The sequence below is a fragment of the Pungitius pungitius genome, chromosome 3 (genome assembly GCF_949316345.1).
Source record: "Pungitius pungitius chromosome 3, fPunPun2.1, whole genome shotgun sequence".
NCBI classification, from domain to species: Eukaryota; Metazoa; Chordata; class Actinopteri; order Perciformes; family Gasterosteidae; genus Pungitius; species Pungitius pungitius.
The window spans coordinates 3915404-3935540 of NC_084902.1; the positions used below are offsets into that span (position 1 = coordinate 3915404).

General features: G+C 45.0%; 1 protein-coding gene across 1 annotated transcript; it reads right to left on the reverse strand.

Annotated features, from left to right (window-relative positions):
* Positions 1–1841: 1841 nt before the first annotated feature.
* On the reverse strand, positions 1842–5493 carry rbm7 (RNA binding motif protein 7). Its single transcript, XM_037477892.2, has 5 exons — positions 5232–5493; positions 4754–4916; positions 3853–3928; positions 2837–2930; positions 1842–2738 (listed from the first exon to the last, which is right to left on the reverse strand). Exons 1-5 carry the CDS (start codon positions 5322–5324, stop codon positions 2397–2399), a joined length of 768 nt encoding a protein of 255 aa, XP_037333789.2. The 5' UTR covers positions 5325–5493; the 3' UTR covers positions 1842–2396.
* Positions 5494–20137: the final 14644 nt, after the last annotated feature.

A 20137-nucleotide genomic window follows, 5' to 3' on the forward strand; every position in this document is an offset into this window, starting at 1 on the left:
AGGAACAGTTCCAAAGTGAGAGGTTAGAACGCAGGAAGTCAATAACGTCTTTGATGACTTCCTAAGGAAATACAATGTTATTAATTAACAACCGAATTAAAGACTTGACGGTATTAAATAAAATGGGCCTGCCTCAGAACACCGGTTCTCGTGCTAGTTTTGACAAATTTAGATCGAACGATCAACAATTTTATTTAAATATATTTATGAATAGAATTATCAGTAAGATACATCTGGGCTCCGAGAAGATTTAAGGTTTATGATGTGTACGTTTTATACTGTCAGCAGGATCACACAGAGTTTTACTTATATCAAACTGTCAAATCATAATTACGTCAACGTTATGCATTTTATTTCAGCTGATGATATATATTTTTTACAAGTTAAGTAAACTTTTTTATTTTGACAAATTACACGTTGTCACCTAATTTAACTAAAATATAAGCAAAAAAACCTAAAGTGCAGGAAGGAACTTGGAGGTCCTAAAAGGATCATCTGAAGAATCGGACACGAATGATCCGACGGCGCCGTGTTCCGCGCGCAGCTCGGTTTATGATCTGATGGATTGAACAAATAAGGGGGGGGGGGGGGGGGGGGTAGAACAACTGCTTCGGAGCCCATTTGACCTAAAAAAATAAAATAATCATTTATTCATTGTAAGGAGACTAATTTCATTATGCGTCGTTTTCTGGTGGTTTTAAATAAAACAGTAAATTGAAGTGCATTTATTGATTCCATGAACACAAATTTGAGACAACCCCCCCACCCTCTTTGAAGAGGAATTAAGATTGCACCGTGACCAGTGGAATCTGGCCCATGGTCCAGGGGCTGCGCCGGGCTCCAGTGAACCCAAAGACCCGAGCTTGGAGGCAAAGATCCGGGAAGCTCGGCCTGCAGGCATCTTGTCGCTTGTGGTTCCCTTTGCGGGACATGCTGGAGAGAGAGAGAGGCGGGGGTGGAGGGGGGTCTCTGGGTGTTTGGAAGTGGATCATTTCAGCAGCAGACACGCTTGCTTCTATATAAGTCCACACAGCAGCGGCTACCGCGCGGCCTCTCTAATCCGCGCGCTCCGGGGCTGGAGACGCCAGGCGGATCAACCAATTAAAAGAGCTATGCCGAGGAAGCGGCCTCCTGGCGGCGGCGGATGCTCTCCGTTAGAGCGGCTGCACCGGGACGCAAGGTGACACGGGGCCACGTTAAAAGCCCCCCCCCCCCCCGGTTTGAAACGCACCTCCACTTTTTGGGGGGTCAGTTGTCGATAAGCGCTTTAGGAGGGGGGGGGGATTAGAACCTCAGCGCGGACATTAAGGGATTTGATGTTCACTTCGTTAGAAAACAGGTCCCAACAGCGGCTCTGCGGGGGGGGGGGGGCATTAGTGCTGTGAGGCTGATGGCTACACGAGATGTTCCGGATCAACGTGCTGCTAATTATGGGATGGGACGCTTCTGTCACATCTGTACACGAACAAAAACCTGCGCCGTTCACAAAGCGGCGCTAAGACGCCTCTGATGAAAGAAAACAGCCACCGTGAGGTAAGTGCAAGCTGTAAAGTGAACAGGGGCACGTGTGAAATCCATGCAAAGACTTGAAAGCATCGGAAATAGAAGGGTCAAATGCAGGAGCCGATCATGTGGCTCAGTTATATTTAACAGCTTAATTGATTCAATAAAAGGATGTGTGTGGCGCCACCTGTAGATTACTTCATAGCCCACTGAAAAAGTGTATTAGTTACACGGGGAGCCATTTATAGGTGCAGATAAGGCCATGTGTGCATGCGTTACAGCATGTCACGGCTCACTTAGTTAAACGGACACGCTGAGGAGGAAAGACAATGCAACGATCAAATGAAAGAGGCTTTATAGTTATGACAATGGTCCATTTTAAAACAGTCAGTCTCACAGACTCAGAATAAAAAAATTGAATTAAAGCCCATTTTCTACAAAGAGCAAGGTGAGCCGATCCAACATTAAGAAAGGATGGTGACATAATGCCGTAAAAAGTGGTGCTGGTGGAAATAGTTAGCTGGGAATTTGGAAACTATTGCAAAGTACCTGAAGAATTTCTGACAGCCCCATCTCAATAGCTTTTAAACATAAAAACCCCAATGTTCTCGTTTTTTTTTTTTTTTAAATACACGTTTTCTTTCATATCTGTTTTGTCTCCTTGCTCTTATTACCATAGCTCAAAAGTATTTTGACATCTGTGAGGAAAAACTCACATAAAAGAATTGTACAAATTTTAAAATGTCATAAAAGTAAAAACAAAAATGTCTCCCAAGGCATAAGTTATTAAATCTTCAAACGTCACCCTGAGAATACATGTCTTTTTTTCCCCCCCCTTTCTTTTCGTAAGCTGTCCACAGAGGTATGAAGGAGCAAAGTCTTTCGGTGTCCCACTACCGTCGCCACCGACTATCTTGGTAGCCGCGGTTGGTTCCCTTATCGTCATGGTGTCTGTTTCCGCCTCGGTTGTCGTGGTGACGGTTGCCGCTGCGGTCGCTCTGATAGTGATGGCCGTCGCGGCTGTGGCCGTGCTGCGGATAGCGGCTGGGAGTCGCCTCCTCGGCGTAGCGCTGATTCCTGCCTCTGCTGTTCATCTGCGGCGAGTGCCGATAGGGGGCGTTATCGTGTTGCCTCGAGGCCCCCCCGCCAGAGTTACCCCCCGCGGGTACCTGCCTCTTAGAGAAGCTGTCATTCAGCTGCTGGAGCTGCTGCATCTGGAGCCACATCATGTTGTTCTACGGGGGGGGAAATAAGAAGAAAAAAAATAGTCGTTTCTTAGTTTGCAACCCCGGGCATATTTCAGCAACAAACAGAAAAGAAAGAAAAATGTTACCATGACGTGCTTCTGGAGATTATCGGGAGAGGAAAAAGACCGCTGCATTTGGGTCGGAGGGGTGTATGGAGGAGAACTGAAGTGGTTCGGGGTCCTGTAAGAGTAAAAAGCAAACCAATGTCAAACATCTCATCACAAAACGGATCCATTAGCCGGGACACCTCAATGACTTCGATGCATAAACGCACCATCTTTTTGTTTTAATGCACTGAGCGGCAGCCGTCACAACCACCTGCTTTAAATCGGACCAAACTATCAAAGAGTCCAGAGACGTTGATCTTGAGGAAATGTTCTTCCAAACCTTTTTTTTTGTATAAAGAAAGTATGAGTGTAGCTAATATACTCATCACTCAAATGTTGTAAAATATATATGGAGTACTAATGTGACTGCTGCAATGTAATGTCAAAGTCAAACGCTTTTAGTAATAAATGCCCAGTAGGCATGCCATCTTGTTAAATCTGTTTTAGCAAGGAACTGAAATAGAATGAACATGTGTTTCAGCGCACACTGTTTTCAATTAGGTAGTCTGTCCCATAATTGTTGAAATAATTGAAATTGTTGAAATTAAAAAAAAACATTTGAAAATCCATTCTAAAAAGGATACAACAAAAAGAACAACTAAGAGCGGTTACATTGGAAGCAGCGTATTCGATAATATATGGAGAACAAAAAACCCCTGTCACTGTGATGTGACTTTAAGCAGGGTTTAATGGGCATGTTTAACATAATTAACCTTACACTGCAGTTAAAAAAAAATTGAAAAGAAACATTCAGCTGCTACAGCTGTTCAGATAGCTTGAAACAGCCAGTGCTGTGGTTATGCTGTTGCTACAACAAACCAACATAGATGCATTCGACTCCATAGTCCACTTTGTATTGAGTAACCAAACTCAAAATTGGCAGCCCAAAGTTAAGATTTAAACTTCTGTCAAAAATGACAAAGCAGCAGGTGACTTCCACCCAACCCCCTCAAGAATAACCACCTGTGGACAAACTGTTGAGGAGACATTCTTACCTCTGGCCATGCGGATTGGGGTTATTTGCAGGACTTGTATTCTGCGAGTTCCCTGGACTGCTGCTGTGACTGCTACCTACAATGAGACAAAAAGGAAAAACTAAGTCAAGGACACACCACGTCCAGTTTGTGAAAAAAGAGTAGCATGGTGTGCTGGGAGCCGCAAGGCTGGTGGTTTCGAATCTCGGCTGCTTCGTGTGCCATGTTGAAGTGTCCCTGAGCAAGACACCCAACCCTCAATTGCTCCCCAGGCAAAATGTAACGCATGAGTTATAAATTCAATGCAAGTCGCTTTGGATAAAGGCGTCAGTTAAATGACATGTGATGTACTGTAATAAACTAGTACAACAAATGGTGTCATTTGTCAGCAGACCGTATAGTTTTATCACCAGCCACTAAGACGTGGCGAATATTCTGATTGACGGGAAAATGAGCTTCTATTTTTATGAAAAATGTAATAATTTAATGCATGCTTTAATCCTAATACACATTATTTTCACACGGCATAAAACATTTCAAGTCACTCAAAGGCTTACATTCATACGCTGAAGTGCTGCATTATAAATCCTACATCCTGACAGGCCACACAATCATTATTTACAATTAAATGTTAAATCAAATACGTTTTTTTTTATTTCTAAAAATAAAAACCAAGACGGCAGTCCTCACATCACCTTTACAGGTAACAGAGTAGTAGGAAATCCTTCTGTAACGTAATGCTGACGGAATATGTTTTCATCCGGATGGTTAAGAGACCCTCGGTTTAGAGGAGACTGTTTTTTTTCCAGACCTCGATGATTTTTCAGTGTGTGACCCCACCTGAGGAGTCACCTCCACACACACACACACACACACACACACACACACACACACACACTGTTAAAGTTAGTTAGTTTCTGACCTGATCGGAACTGCACATGAATCGTTCTCCCGTACAGCGACGTCCCGTCGAGTAGTTGCATGGCGTACGGCACGGACACTTCGTGTTTGTAGACAGCAAAACCAAATGTTTTCTGTTTCCCATCGGGGTCTTTGGGGATTTTGGTTTTGATGAGTGGCCCTGCCTGCAAAAAAACAAAAAAAAACAAGTGACGCTAATGAGGCAACGTTCACGTCACCCAGACAACAGCTAACGTTAGCTAAAGCTGACCCCCGTGAGCCCATTGCGAATATCCGAGGTACGTGGACACCACAAACATTGGTATTATCACACACATATGTCTACACTTATCGTAAAAGAGCATACCGTATAATTGTTTTTTTGTTTTTTTTTAACTCTAACCAGCTTCCAATTTGTTAGCATTCTGAGCAACATGCTAGCTGTTGACTTTACGGTGGCTAGCTGGCGCTAGCTAACAGAACGTTAGCGACAACCGCACCTGTACAAACAGCTCGAACAAAAGCTCCTCCGACACTTTCGTATCCAAATTCCTTATGAAGAGCGTCCGGTCCGTTTCCTCCTCAATTCCCATTTTTATTTTGTTTGAGCAGATACTTTCACTCCCGAGCAACACGAATGCTAACGTCTAGCGTTAAAAAAAAAAGCGCTGTGACAAATATAGCCGGAAGGCCTTGGTCCGCAAAGGGAACTGCCGTTAAACACAAGCTTCCGTCGTAGTGAACAGCGGTGGCTTTACGACACTTATGTCAATCAAACATGGACATGTTCTTTCTTTGCTTAGATGATAACTGCTGCTAATCTGCAAACATGAGTGCAAATGTGTTTTTAGACTAAATGTGTTATAATTAAATGCAATATTTTATATTTGGGGTACACGTTTTTTAAAAGCTCCTGCAGCATAGTAACGCAAAAATAAGCATTATACTGTATATACAAACAACAAGAGAGCTGTTGATACGTAATATGGAATTTTTAGGTCAAAATACCCATTCTTACGGTGGCCGAGAAGGTTCAGACAAATACAAAAGCAACAACACAACCGCAAATGCCACAACACAACACGAACGCCGCAACACGAAAATACAAAAGCCACATCACAACCGCAAATGCAACAACGCAACACGAACGGCGCAACACAACACGAAAGCGAAAACGGAAGTAGCTGCCCACCGGAGCGAGCGTATTTTGGAGGAACGGAGCTGGAGGATGCCAGATCGTTTAAGAAGTAAGTGAAACATAATTCCTTACTTTAACTGTAGCCGCAAGGAATCATGTTTCACTTACTTCTTAAACAATCTGGCATCCTCCAGCTCCGTTGTTACGTGCCGACTGGTTTTTGAACCTACTGGTTTGGCTACGCGTTTAGATGTTCTTAAGAGAGTAATCCTACTTGGGCAATGTGCTAGAAAACCTGACAGAACTATGTATTTCACGCTACGCCACCAAAAACCAGTTGTCTTGGCTCACCCTGAACCAAAAGATGTTCTTGCCACTGACGATTTGCAATTTCATGATAAGTAGTGAAATCAGTAGCGGCATTTGACAGCTTGGTTGGCCGACGGCGTAGCGCCGCCGTCTTATAAAGTTTTGCTATTTTGCTCGACTGCGGGTTCGAATCCAGGTTGTGGCGATCTTTTAATAAACGTATGTTCTTTTATTTATTTCTTTATACGTGGCAGTGATGTAGTGCTCACTTATACAATCATAATCGCTGCATTGGATATGGGATGCATTTTGAACATTTTCAGCAATATGTTTGCGAATGTGTGACGGATCAGGTGACCGAGGCAGACAACATCTGCCTCTGTCGGAGCAAAACAAACACGCACGCGTAGCCAAACCAGTAGGTTCAAAAACCAGTCGGCACGTAACAACGGAGCTGGAGGATGCCAGATCGTTTAAGAAGTAAGTGAAACATGATTCCTTGCGGCTACAGTTAAAGTAAGGAATTATGTTTCACTTACTTCTTAAACGATCTGCCATCCTCCAGCTCCGTTCCTCCAAAATACGCTCGCTCCCGTGGGCGTTCCTCCAAAATACGCTCGCTCCCGTGGGCAGCTACTTCCGTTTTCGCTTTCGTGTTGTGTTGCGCCGTTCGTGTTGCGTTGTTGCATTTGCGGTTGTGATGTGGCTTTTGTATTTTCGTGTTGCGGCGTTCGTGTTGTGTTGTGGCATTTGCGGTTGTGATGTGGCTTTTGTATTTTGTGTTTTGGCGTTCGTGTTGTATTGTGGCGTTTGCGGTTGTGTTGTTGCTTTTGTATTTGTCTGAACCTTCTCGGCCACCGTACATTCTAGCCTTCTGTTTACAACCACAGGAAAATATGGAATTTTCCAGTGTATTTTGAATTGCATACTTCTTCTCTTTTCCTTTAGTAAACACTGCAGCTGCCCTTCTAAAAAGATGAACTGAACAGATATTTCAATGTTGTCACAAATTGTTGTTTTCTGCTAATTCACAGATCTATTGATCACTAATCGGTCTCATTCTACAGACTGTTTAACTCTTCGGGTCTGCTTCATCGTTTTAATCATCGTGTGACTTGTCATATAAAGAAAAAGCACAACTATAACTCAAAACATTAACTGTGTCTCAATTAGCAGTGTGACTCTGAGTCAGCAACAGAACAGCTCATTGAAATATAACCGTTCACACCTGGGCATTTTCTACTGTCCGACTGCCTTCTGTGAGAAAGACAGCAATCATTATTTGCCGTATTGTTGCCCAAAGACAATTCAAACAAGCCCCAAAGAAAGGTTGCTACTCACGTTGCCCTGTTTGCACCTATTTTCTGGAATATATTTCTTTCATATTTTTAATGTATTTTTGAAATATTATATTTGTGCCTAGCCCATACTGTACACTTCTGTCTTCTTTGTTGAAGCCAGAGGCAAACTTTAACTTTAGCTTATATAAGATCCTTCTTAGCCTCTATGGCACATTCAGTCTCTCCGGCTGCCTGGCTGTTACACACAGATAAGGCTTTCTATCTTTTTTACCCCGTGGCTCACTTTTTAGGTCAGTGACTCAAGCGCCTGGAACCGAGTGCCGGTGGCCTGCGACATTGTCGAGTGTGGAGGTCAAGCGGGCGGTGTGAGAGGCTTGACTTACCTCCCTAATCAGATGGGCCACGGTGCCTGTACTCCATGTTAATTATATCAATTCAAAAATAATGATTTTCTCCTTCATGCCTGGGAAGAATCCTCATAGATTATGCTTTGAGTAAGAGCAATTGGGATGACACATCAGAGACAGTCTTTCACTTCTTCATGGTGTTTAATTCATGAAAGAACAAAGTGCCCGCATGCTATAGTGCTTACAAGAGTCCCTCTATGACATATTTATTACAGGAAAAGGTGCTCTTTCCATCACTTTCATTTCTCGCGTGGCAATAAACACTGCAATTTAACACCAAAACCTTGGCTGTCATCAAGCTTTGCTGCTGTGAATAGTTGTCAACGCTTGATGTATTGGACGTATTGGCGCTCTCCAACAAAAAGTCGTGTGATTTAAAATACTGCAAGGTTGCAATGGAAGCAGTAAAAAAAAAACTATAAAATCCCACCTGTTCAGTATACAGTTTGATGACTAAAGCCCTTGAATCTATTTCGGGGTCCCCCTACAATGCCAATACACCATACATCTCCCTGATGTATTCTCTCCTGCCTTTTCACAGCCATTGGACGGTATTCAAGAGGAGCACCAACTTTGCAAATAAATACATTATTTTTTGTTGTTTTCCAAACAGAGTAACGAATGACGTGGTTTTTGTTAAGGGGGTTTGATTCCAGCTCTAAGTACATTCATTCTCTGTAGCTTAGCTCTGCTGCAGTAGTTAAAAAGCAACAGTAGATGGCAGCGTTGATCCAGTGATGCTGGTTACGCTGCGTTAAGAGTGCCTCCTCTCCATGGGGATGCCAGCTTGTTGCTATGCACTGCGGAAGAAAGAAAATGCACAATTCAAAGATTTTGGTTGTGTTTTTTATTCTCGTGCAAAGAAGAGAATTGGATTTGATCGTCATAGGAATATCATCCTTTCATGTTTCTCTTTTAGCCTGTAACCTATTTTAAGGTTTCCTTATGACATTCAAGCCTTCTAAACGGCTTGTTACGGAGGTGGTATTGTAACTCTTTCTCCAGTATTTATATTTTTTCAATCCAAAATCAGTGGCCCACAGAACTTGAAGTACGTGTTGTGGAACTAATTGGGACAATTTCGGTTTGACTACTGTTATGACATGCATTGGTTTACAAAGCACTTCCAAATACTCAAGTTTAATTTGCGGCAGAAATTCACAGAATTGTTTCACTTCCACCTCACTGTTATGCCTTTTAATATGTCTGGAAATGAAGTAGCGCTCAAGCAGTGTGCTAAAATATAGCAATTAAGCGGCTAAAAATGAAACAGCGGGATGCGCTTCGGCTCAAACGCATCACATCCACCGCCACTAACAAGACTGCAACAGTTCCTTTTTTTTATCCGACAGGGGTTTTCTGGATGCCCCCACGTGAAAACTTGGTCCCATTGTTTTAATTAATAGAGGAAAGAAAAACGCATGACAAAAATGCGAGCAATGCTCAAGGGGAAGTAGGCCACAACCAGCCAGCTCTCAGTGCCACTGTTATTAGGCTACACACACACACACACACACACACACACACACACACACACACACACACACACACACTATGCTCACTTCCAATCATGACCTCTGGCCTGGAGGGGTTTGGTGGGTCTGTGAAGTGATTGACTGGTGGCTAGACGCACCCTTCTCCTCCGCCAACGTGCACCCAGGCTTCGGGCCCTCGCCCCCTCCCGCTGCCCTTCCCTCTCATTCATTAACATTCCTAATTCACGTGGAATGAAGTGATTCAGGATCATTAAACGCGCATGAATATTTGTCGGATGGAAGTTTAATGAAGCCATCCCTCTTTGGCCCTGCGACGTCACACGGCGGCTTCCCGCTGAATGCATCCAGCGCACAGTTTTAACGGCCTGCGCCTCTTTTTGCAGGGGGCCCCCGTGCTCATCTGGCAACAACCTCCCCCCCTATACGCAGTCTCCTCCCGTGCAGCTGGATGGACTCAATTGATGGGGATCGGGTTTGAGTGGTTGTTCCTATAGTTTCGGTGACCATATGAGGATCAATCACACTTGTTCCAATGGAGGAGGAGAACCACTTCGGCTGGGGATGTCATGTATTATTTAGCACTGCGCACTATACACATAGGCTATGCTGGCTTTCAGATGGTGTAGGATACACACAAGCTGCATACATTATGTCTCACCAGCAGTAGCAATGAGCCCGAGGTAAAAAAAATGCATAATATGCGTGTGATCTGTTATGTCTGGAATCCTATATGTAACTGTGTGAGTTTTTTAGATCACAGCACAGTTCACTGCAGTAAGGGAACGGCGACAGTGCACACGTCAAGCCACGCGACACAGTTAAAGCCTTACTCACCGTCCTCACCCCCCCCCCTCCCCCCCTGCCGGACAGTAATCAATTCCAATCACACAAGTTCTACACATTTGCTTCAAATGTTTGAGTGTGAGACTTGTAAGTCACATGTGATGAAGTGATTTCCTCTCTCTCACTCACTCACACACACACACACACGCAAATGAGAGCTCATCACTGGCAGCACGCCATCCAAATTCAACACCCCCCCCCTCTCCCCACCCCCCGAAAACCAATGGATGCAAAGATCTTGTGAGGGGTGTCCGAGGCGCTTTGTTTCCTTCCAGCTCTCTCCCCCCTTCGCTTTCAACGTGCTTGTTATCTCGATACCGCCGCTGCATGTTGCCGCCGCCCTGACATGCTGTGACTTAATTTTCATATCTGCGACTCCCCTCTAGCTCGCTTTGTCTCCCTCCTTCAAAAGAACACACGCGCACACACACACACACACAGACACACATTAAGGGGGAGATCCATCATGTTGCTACATTGCTGCAGTGCTGAGTAGCACTATCAGAGAGAGGGGGAGAAGGGAAAGGGGGAGGTGGGGAAGGGGGGGGGGGTCTGGCATCAGCCCCACACCTCGGAGTCGGACTGCGGCACGGCGTCCAAAACCCTCTTTTTACTTTTCCATCACTTGAGTCAAACAGCGGCGTCTCATCCCCCAGCTCCACAGGGGTGTCCAATGACTAATGTGAACTCACAGGATATGATGAAGAGCACGGAGGCCCTATCTGTTCCATTAAGGGGCCGTATAAAACTATTCCCTCCCGCCCCCCCCCCCCCCTCGCATCGCCTCCACCGCCGTTCCGAAAGAGTCCGTCGTCAGCACATTTCGCGATTGGCCAGGCTCGCTCCCCGCGACGCTCGCATGCCCAGTCGAGGAGCAGAATCCTGCCCGCCGCCAAAAAGTGCCATATGGAGGGTGTTTTATGGCAGAGGAAGGGAAAAGGCCGTCCTAGAGGGAACGGCTGAGAAATAGATCCCCGCGCGGTACGAAGCGCATCGCCATCACGTCACAAATCTCCGGCCTGTCCGGATATTTCCTCTCCGGCCCTCTCTGCTGCTGCTGCTTCTCATGCTGCTTTTTGGAGAAAAAAAAAGAAATAATCTCAAAACACCTTCAGTGAAGTTAATGAGCTCTGTCAAAAAATAAAGAGCTTCTGTGTTTCTTCCTCTTTCTTTCCAAAAGTGAGCGTTTGCATTTCCCTCACTTCATTATAATCAACAGTGTCCCATATTCCTGCTGCGGAGCAGAACATGCCCTCGGAGACAGTCAATATTACAGCTTGCAACCTACAGCTTTGAGCGCAAAGCCCGAAGAAGAAAGTTTTCCCTTTGAAGATTCTCCTCACTATGGTAATCAGCTGATCAGAGGATGTTACGCCAACTCCTTGTGATGCAAATATTTGCTTTACATGCAAAACTCCCAGTTTGGAACTCTGTCTCTCACGCACTTCAGTTCATTCTAGCGCCGCGGCTGCCTCCAACGGTGCAATTCACAGAGGAGATAACACAACTCCAGAGACAGTCAGGCCTACATCTGTAATGTCAGTGTGTTGGAGAAATAACAAAGGAATGAAGAACGGGAGAAATGGAGAACGGGAGAAACGAACAATGAGAAGCTGAAATGTCACAATTCCACAAAGTGGTGTAATATTTTCTGTTTTTGTTGTGGTTTAATAAAAAAAAACTTTGTATGTGGCACAGTTCAAATCCAATTGAAATTGACCACAAGCTTGGGCGAACATCGGCAAACCCCAAGAGGTATTTGATGGGAATAATATAATGCATAGCCGTGGCGTTTATTTGGCCAGCTGCCGGGGTGCATATGGAGACCAAGATTAGAGTCCTGTGCTCATGGTGTAAATTCATTTCTTGCTGCACCGCGGAGGAAATCAAATGTTGGTCTTATATTGGCATAAAACTGCAGAGCTAACCTTCAGATTCACATTAAGCTCCCTGGAGACCTCAAAGTCGTTGTTTTTTTTTTTTTCTTTCTTCCTCAGCCCCTTATCTCCACTGTCAGGGTGAAGCACATTACTTCAAACCATGCAGCAGCTGCTCTCGGCTCAACTGCCGCTCCTACAAAGGAAAGTTCAAGAGGAGTTTGACGGATCTGGCAAGATGGGACCATGTGGAAATTATTGAAGACCGTTGGAGGGGTTTAGATCCGTCCTTGTCACAACTAATATTGTGTGGTTCCTCTACTCTTGGCTCGTGGGTTCCTCTGTACTACGGAATAAGTTGAGGCACAGATGTTGTGAAGAACGCTCATAAATCTTCATTCCATTGTCAAAGGTAGCATGGATGGATTGAACGGATCAGTTAGATAAGTTATTTCCATATTTAAATTAGGGTTTATCAAATAAGTCTCTGAGTTGGTCCCAGAATTATTTAGAGACACTATTTACCTTTATCTCTGCACTCTCTATTTTTAAAATCCATTTCGATATGTTGGATGAGCTCGGCCCTCCATGTTGGGGGGGGGAACAAAGAGGCAATGAGAGATGGTGATCATCTCGATTTTAGGATCGGGGTTCGCCTCCTTTAGTCCTTCACTAACTCTGTGTGTAAAACGCTTGAAGTTCTGTGTCGGTGGCTGAGTGGGATTTACTGTTTATTATTAGTTTGTACTCATTCAAACTGAAGAATGGCTTTTGACACACCCGAAGCGCCGTCCTATCAAAAGCAGTTAAAGCTTTAGCTGAAAGTCAGCAGAAAGTCATTTCAGCACATCGGAAAAATAAATAACGCTTTTGTGAATGTATACGCTTGTCTTGGTTTTATATCTCTATGCAAAGAGAAATAAGTGTAAGTAAGTATAAGTATATCGTACATTTTAATCAATGCAAAACAGGCTTTAACCGGTGAGATTGAAGTCATTTAGCAGTGTTTTCAGTGATTATTGTAAACATATTTCCAATCAGTAACGTTGTGTTTATATGAGCAGGGATGTCACACACTCTGTGACAGGGATGGGACATGCCCCTCTGCTTTCCATTTTCCCACATCCCCACTGATGCATGCAACAATGCATCAGTTGGCTGCCCCACTAGATTAAAGGAAAGAACCAGGGATCTTCCAAAAATAGCTCTTGTATCAACACTGCCACCAGCTGCTTCACGCTCCACCCGGGGACATCATATTCCATCAATCTTTCAACCATTTATTGATGGGATGTCCAAATAGATTTGTCTGACGGGCCTTGGAGCACTATGAAATATTCATTTTATATTCTTTCTCTGGTGTTCTTGGATGAGGGGGCAAGTCCGGGTCCGGCTTGCAACAGAACACAGCAGCAGCGCAAACATTATCTGGCAGATAATGTTGATGGAACACTGTAGAGTGGGACGCGTATCGATGGCACTGGCTCATATCCCCTAAACGTATGTTAAGGGCAAACAAATGACAAGAAAGTACTTTTTTTTTAATATGGGCAATTTGATGATCTGGTTATAAGACAAACTTAATTATACGCCATCCAATCTCCTCGATAAAACATGAATTCATACTGCTGAAAGGTTTTTGATTAAGACATCCGGAATCCTGAATTTGATCTCATCGGTAGGTGTATAAATAGCATTTCCATTTCCAGACATTTTGGCATGTCAATAGTATTCATTTCAGTCTTTCTGCTTGTCAGTTATATGCCCCTTCGTCATTTATTAGCCACGGGGTTAATGTCAAACGGCTGTTTTCCTATTGGTTGTGAAACGGCCTCAGGTTTCGGTTTAGGCAGGAAAAGAACTCGCCACCAACGTTACCACGGTTACCAACGTCACCAACATCACCAACGTCACCACGATTACCAATGTCACCAACATCACCAACGTCACCAACGTCACCACGGTTACCAACATCAACAACGTCACCAACATCACCAACGTCACCAACGTCACCACGGTTACCAACGCCACCAACGTAATCTCTGAAAATAGAAGAGAATCCGACCTCTCTTTTAAAACGCCGACCTGGAGAGCCAGTTTCCTGGTTTAACCAATGAATCCCACAGCTGCCACCACAAGCAGCCTCTCTTACACTAGGTAGGACGTTCGTTGTTCACACTCACATTTGGTGTTTTCTGGATTCCGCCCTTCGTGGCGCTGGGTCCAACAGAAGCCGTCGAAGTCTCGGCTGTCCGCCCCCCTGCATGTAGGCGACTCTCTGCACCTGTTTTCACACCTTCCGGGACTTGGACCAGTGGTTCAGGGGTTTCGGAAGGCTCTGATCCCACTGCATTTACAATTCACGATCTGAGTGGTGTCAACAAACTTGACTTCAGCCGTTTGTTGCATGTTCATTTCAGTGTTATTAGAAACAACGGAGGGAGTCGCCAGCTCCGGCACGCGTTGTTTTCTTCAAAGAGGCAGCGAATGCAACTGCTCTGAGATGAGACTCCGAGGTTACATTGTGGTTTGATGCTTCTTATTTAGAATCAGTCGCAAAGTAAACAAATCATCCACATCAATCCATGCGGCGAGTACAAGCAAAACTTTGCCGAGCGTAATTATAGCTGCGGCTGTAGATGGGAATCGGAGGGATGATGGCTACATTCCATAAATCATATCTGTATATTGTACAAACCTTGCATGTGGCTCTCAGGAATGCATTAATTTTATGGCCAAACATTCCAGTTTGGCAACCAGGACATTGCGGTCACATCACCGTGCAGGAGAATATGTAGGAAGTAGATTTATTGTTTTCTTTCATTGTGTTTTACAAAGAGCACAGAGAGTCATAAACTGCAGCGTGAGCCTATATCAACAGACTGTCAGGCTGCGGAGAAGAGAAATACCAAATGACTCGTAGGGATGAATTCTTTTAATTCAGCGGAGTGGAGTGAGCGTATCTTCATGATGGAGGGCTAATCCAAAACCAATTCTTTATTCCCCCTGCGGGGTCGGGGAAAGGTCAGGCCCATCGCAGGGCGCCAAAATAGTGTAGTTCAAGAGTGACTGACAACGGCAGAACAAGCGCCGCTCGCAATGATGTACGACTTCATTAGCGGATGACGCATGAGAGGGGAAAAGGTTGGGAGCATCGACGTTCCCCCCCGACCCCCCAACAATCGCTCTCAATGTTTGAATCCCTTTGTGATGAAGGGTTGCGATAAGCCAGCTGTTTGAGGGGGGGGGGGGGTCACGGACCACCAGCACTCAGATTGATATCGCTGGCCACTACAGAGCCGTGACGGAGGTTAATAGTGCGAGGACATACGCATCGCGCGTCGATAGGATTGGTGTTTCTCTGCAAAGTATCTATCTCTAATTATTAGTCAAAATATCTCAGAATGTTTATGACGCGTCGCAAGTAACATTGTTTTTATCGATGCATATTAAAAAATATCTTAAGTGAAAAAAATACTGCTTCTGAGAATGACATACTTAAACAAGTTTTACCAGATCATTCATCATCTCCTTTTATCTTCAAAGGCCTTTATATTACATCATAGAGCAAGCAATTATATCATGAAAATGTTCTCTTGTTCCATTGACAACTGCAATGTGTCTGTTATTTTGTGGCAGGGTGAAATAACCAACAAATAAAAAAGTAACCTGTTCACTTTCCTATTTCTTTTCCAACTGGTGTGCATTTACTTGTGAAGTTAAGAGTAATAAGTTTGAATGATAATTTGTTAATATTCATCTTTGGTAAATGAAAGCAGCACTTCTTACTTTTCCGTACCTCCTCACGCTGGGCTAGGTTATCCTTGTTATCCTATTTTGATCATTTCCATCCGGCTAATGAGGGCTTATTTTCTCTGTGCCTGGAGGCGCACTTGTATGTATTGTTGTATTTCATCACTTGGTTAAATGTTAATTGAGCTTTTCATATCATTTGTGCTGAGTTAATGTCTCGCTCGCAGGATTTCTCCTAAATTAGCTTTAAGGCTCTCTGCAGGTGTTGCAATTCCACTCACAGCGCAAGGTTCTGTGCATGATTGTTTGTTGGTAAACCATGTTTCTTTGCTTAATGAGCCGTCTGTTGGGATAGGAGTTGACCTGCAGACTCTCCCGCGAGCGCAGCCTGCTCGAGTCGTCCAAGCACGCCATGGTTCTCATCCTCCCGTTTAATCATTGCGACGCGGGAACTCTGAAACATCTGCGCTACCAACCACGGCATTCCGCAGCCCACCTCCATCAATTTACCCCCATTAGAAGTTTACCGTTTAACACAATCAGTGGTTCGCGCTTTCAAAAACCGCTCTTCGTGGTGGCGCTGCGATTGCTCCCAAAGCCTTCTGCCGTGTTCTAGCATATGCTAATCGTACGAGGGTGAGTGAGAGGTGTGTGCCACGTAGGTAAACAATATCTGACAGTGGTCTTCAAGTCTCATCATTTATGCTGTATATTTATCAAGTTCACGTATGAATGCTTTCTGACCTTGATGCAGGAGCGTCAGGGTGTGATATCTTCGAATGGATTTCAGTATGCTGCACGCGTAGGAAGAGTTCCATTTCAATTTCACATACAAACACGTGGATGGTTGAATTAGCTAGAAATGCTCCCTGTGCGTGGGAGATACACACATTCACAGTGACTGTGTTGGGATGTTTGGCAGTTTTATGACTGAACGGGAGCCCCGAATGGACAACATGTCTCATTGTAACGAGACTTTTTTGCAATCACGGGCGGCAATGAATGAGTCAAAAGACTCACGCACCAAAAAGTAAACAACAGCGAGTGTGTGTTCGCGCACTGCGCCATTGGATATATGAGCGCTCTCGTTTGCTCGGGTCACAGCCGGGCCACCAGAGTAAAGTGCTCCAGAGTGTTCAGTGTCAATAAGGAACCCTAAGTAAGAGGAACGCTGCTAAGTGTCACCCGGCCTAGTTCCACAGTGACTGGAAGCCTGGGCTAATTAGGGATCTAACGCGAAAGGTGGAGAGAGGCGGAGATGGAAGGGAGGAGGGGGAGGGGTAGCGAGGGAAGAGTTGCCCCCCCCCCCCCCCCCCCCCGGGCCTCGCCTAAGTCATGCTGAGGGCTGTGGAGCACCTGAGCGAGGCAGGGGCAGCAGTTCCCACCAATTACCAAACGGCAAACATGTCGTCCAATTCATTGGCTCCCAATAGGTGGCGGGGGGGGGTAAGCACTGCTGTCATGTATTATACCACCCCCCCGATCCCTTTTGTTTCATATAACATTTCTGATGAGTGTTAACCAGCAATGGAACAATAATTAGGTGTGTTTTGTATGTTCTACACTGTTCGGTGTCCTTCTAGTTTTCCAGGTCTGAATAGGTTTAAAGCCCTTTGAGGATATATTATTCACTCTCTCTCTCTCTCTCTCTTACTCCCTGCATGCATGGTGTACATATACTAATAATACTCAGGCAGTTTACTTTTTACCGCAGAGACATGTTGGAAAGTTTTGCTCAAACAACAAGACCTCCCCAAGGAGCTGTCGTTGGCGCGAGGAGTGCAGCTTACCTGAAATTTGAGCAGGTTGGATAGCCACAAGCAATATCCCGGAGAGAAATGGCGCCAACTCATAACACGTGAATGAAAAACATAAATGTAAATGCTGAAGCTTCGCCGGGCGCACATGCACAATCACAAACACACTCACGAGAGTTCTGGATGCGTCTAAATTGAGAGGTTGAGGGACGCCGATGAGGAGGCACATGGGCACATGAGACTCGACTCATGCTCGAATTCAATGTGAGGAGAGCTAAGAAGAGGGCATTTGTGTTTCTACAACTTGCACTCGACTTGATGCAGACTAATTCATGATCATTTATAACATATAAAATTAAATTAGTTGCTGCAGTCTGAACGTTTGGCTCAGCACGCTGGGAATGGGACTTTGACCGCGTCAACACACGAGTACGTACCGGTCAAAGCATCGATTATACCTTCAGTGACTTCGGAGGCCTTCGAGCACAAGTACAGCGCTGCCACATGGCGATGCACATTGAATTCTTTCACACCGTATAGCAAATGTTTTTCGGGGGAAATGCAATCATCGCATTTAGATTTCCAAAAAAACAACTCGACCAATCCAGCGATCAAGTGCAAACGAAAGCCTCTTGAAAACGATACAAACATTTCAAAAAGGCTGACGACAGCGCTCCAAATTAGATGCAAATGCCAATCAAGATAATTGAGAACTCCCTCGGCATGCTGGAAGACGTAAGTGCATGCAAGGAGCACGTGACATCTTCTCGAGCTGACTCGTGTGTGAGAAGGAGAGGGGAGGAGGGGGGAGGAGGTGGCGCTGGAGTAGTTTTCCTTCTCATCATTTCTCTACCTGGCATAAATCATCCTCATCCAATTATGATAAAGTCTGAGGCCTAGATTACGTGGTTTTACCATGGGGCAGGAGAGGAAGAGGGGGGGGGGGCGTGGGGGGGGACATCATTCTTACAGACGTCTCCTACAGTGAATAAGAGTGAGAATTCATTTGGGCTTCGACGGAGCATGTCCTTTTAATTAATGGGGCACGGCCGAGTTGGATATGGTGCAGCTATTAAAAATGCTAAATGGTTTTCCGGATTTTCTCTTTCTTACCCCCCCGTCCCCGTCCCCCCTCTCCACACACACACACACACACACATACTCCTCTCTCAGCGCTGTCAGACTCACTGTCGGTGTCATCTGTGATTCATTTGGCCCGTACTGAACGCGGGGCTTTGTTGTTCTGGGTACGGGATGGAGTGGCAGGGGGTGCAGAGCAGTGATGGATTGATCGGTTGAAGTCTGATGTCATCTGCAATCTGGTGTAACGCCGGCATCCTTAACGGGTCCAGGGACCTCGAGTCGCGTTGGTCGCATCAGTTGAACTGAAGAGTAGAGGACAGACCCGTCTGTAGGATAGAGTCGGATTGAAGATGAGACGTTTGGACGGGACGGTTGCATGTTAGAGAATCTTGTAAGAACATGTGCAAAGCTTCACATTCACAGCTGTGGAGGCCTGCAGGGGACTCTGAAATATTGAAATGTCGTTACGTGTCTTAATCAGTGTAATGTGTCCTCGAAGAATAGCACATGGAAGAGGCTCTCTTGCATTTGGAGGGATTCCCAGTGTGTGTGCCGCAAAGCCTCTCTGAATCATCATGATGACAAATCCGGAGATGTAATGATTTCCATTAGTGCATCAGGATGGCATCCATTTATAAATGCAAATTAATGTCACGCGTTGCAGTAAAGTACCGGCAGTTGTTATCAGTGTGTTTGGGATGTTGGCGTAAAACTATATCTATGCATTTCTATGTAACCAACACCCATATAGTTCAGCTTAGCATAATAACAATAAAATAGGGATGGGGGGGGGGTAGTATAAATGCAAAACTCCACCAACAGCACCTTTGAAATTCACAAATGTTGATGGAAAAAGAAGACGGCTTCTTGAATTCCTTCCTGAGGAGTTACTGCCTCATCACATGAGGTTACCATGACGCAATTAGCGTCTATATAATAATAGTAATATTTATCGGCCATAAATGTGGAATTTTGCCATTGGCTACGAATAAAACCTTCAACAAACCTGATCAGCTGTTTGCAAAACATCCGGTGGCCTACATGTGACGATCAGCTGTTTGTTCACTATAATGGACAGCAGTATCTGGGTGTGAATCCATATGTTTGTTTAAAATTTGGAGGCCTGCATTGACCTGGTGGCTGACCTTGAATGCCACGTCGTGCTATCGAGGCATCACAAATCAATAAACAACACCTACGAGTTTCGGTTTCCTCGGGCCGTGGCTCATCTTAGAATTGCCACGAATAAATGGCGGGGTTCTTGGAAAGGGGGTCGAGGGAGAATCCCGGCTGCACTGCAGATAGTTTACCCTCGCTAGCCCTTGATAACCCAAACACCCCCCCCCCCCCCCCGCCTTCTCTCTCTCTCTCTCTCTCTGCCCAGCCTGCAACCCCCCGCTCCCCAAACCACTGGTCCCTAGGGCTACCATTTGTGAATTCAT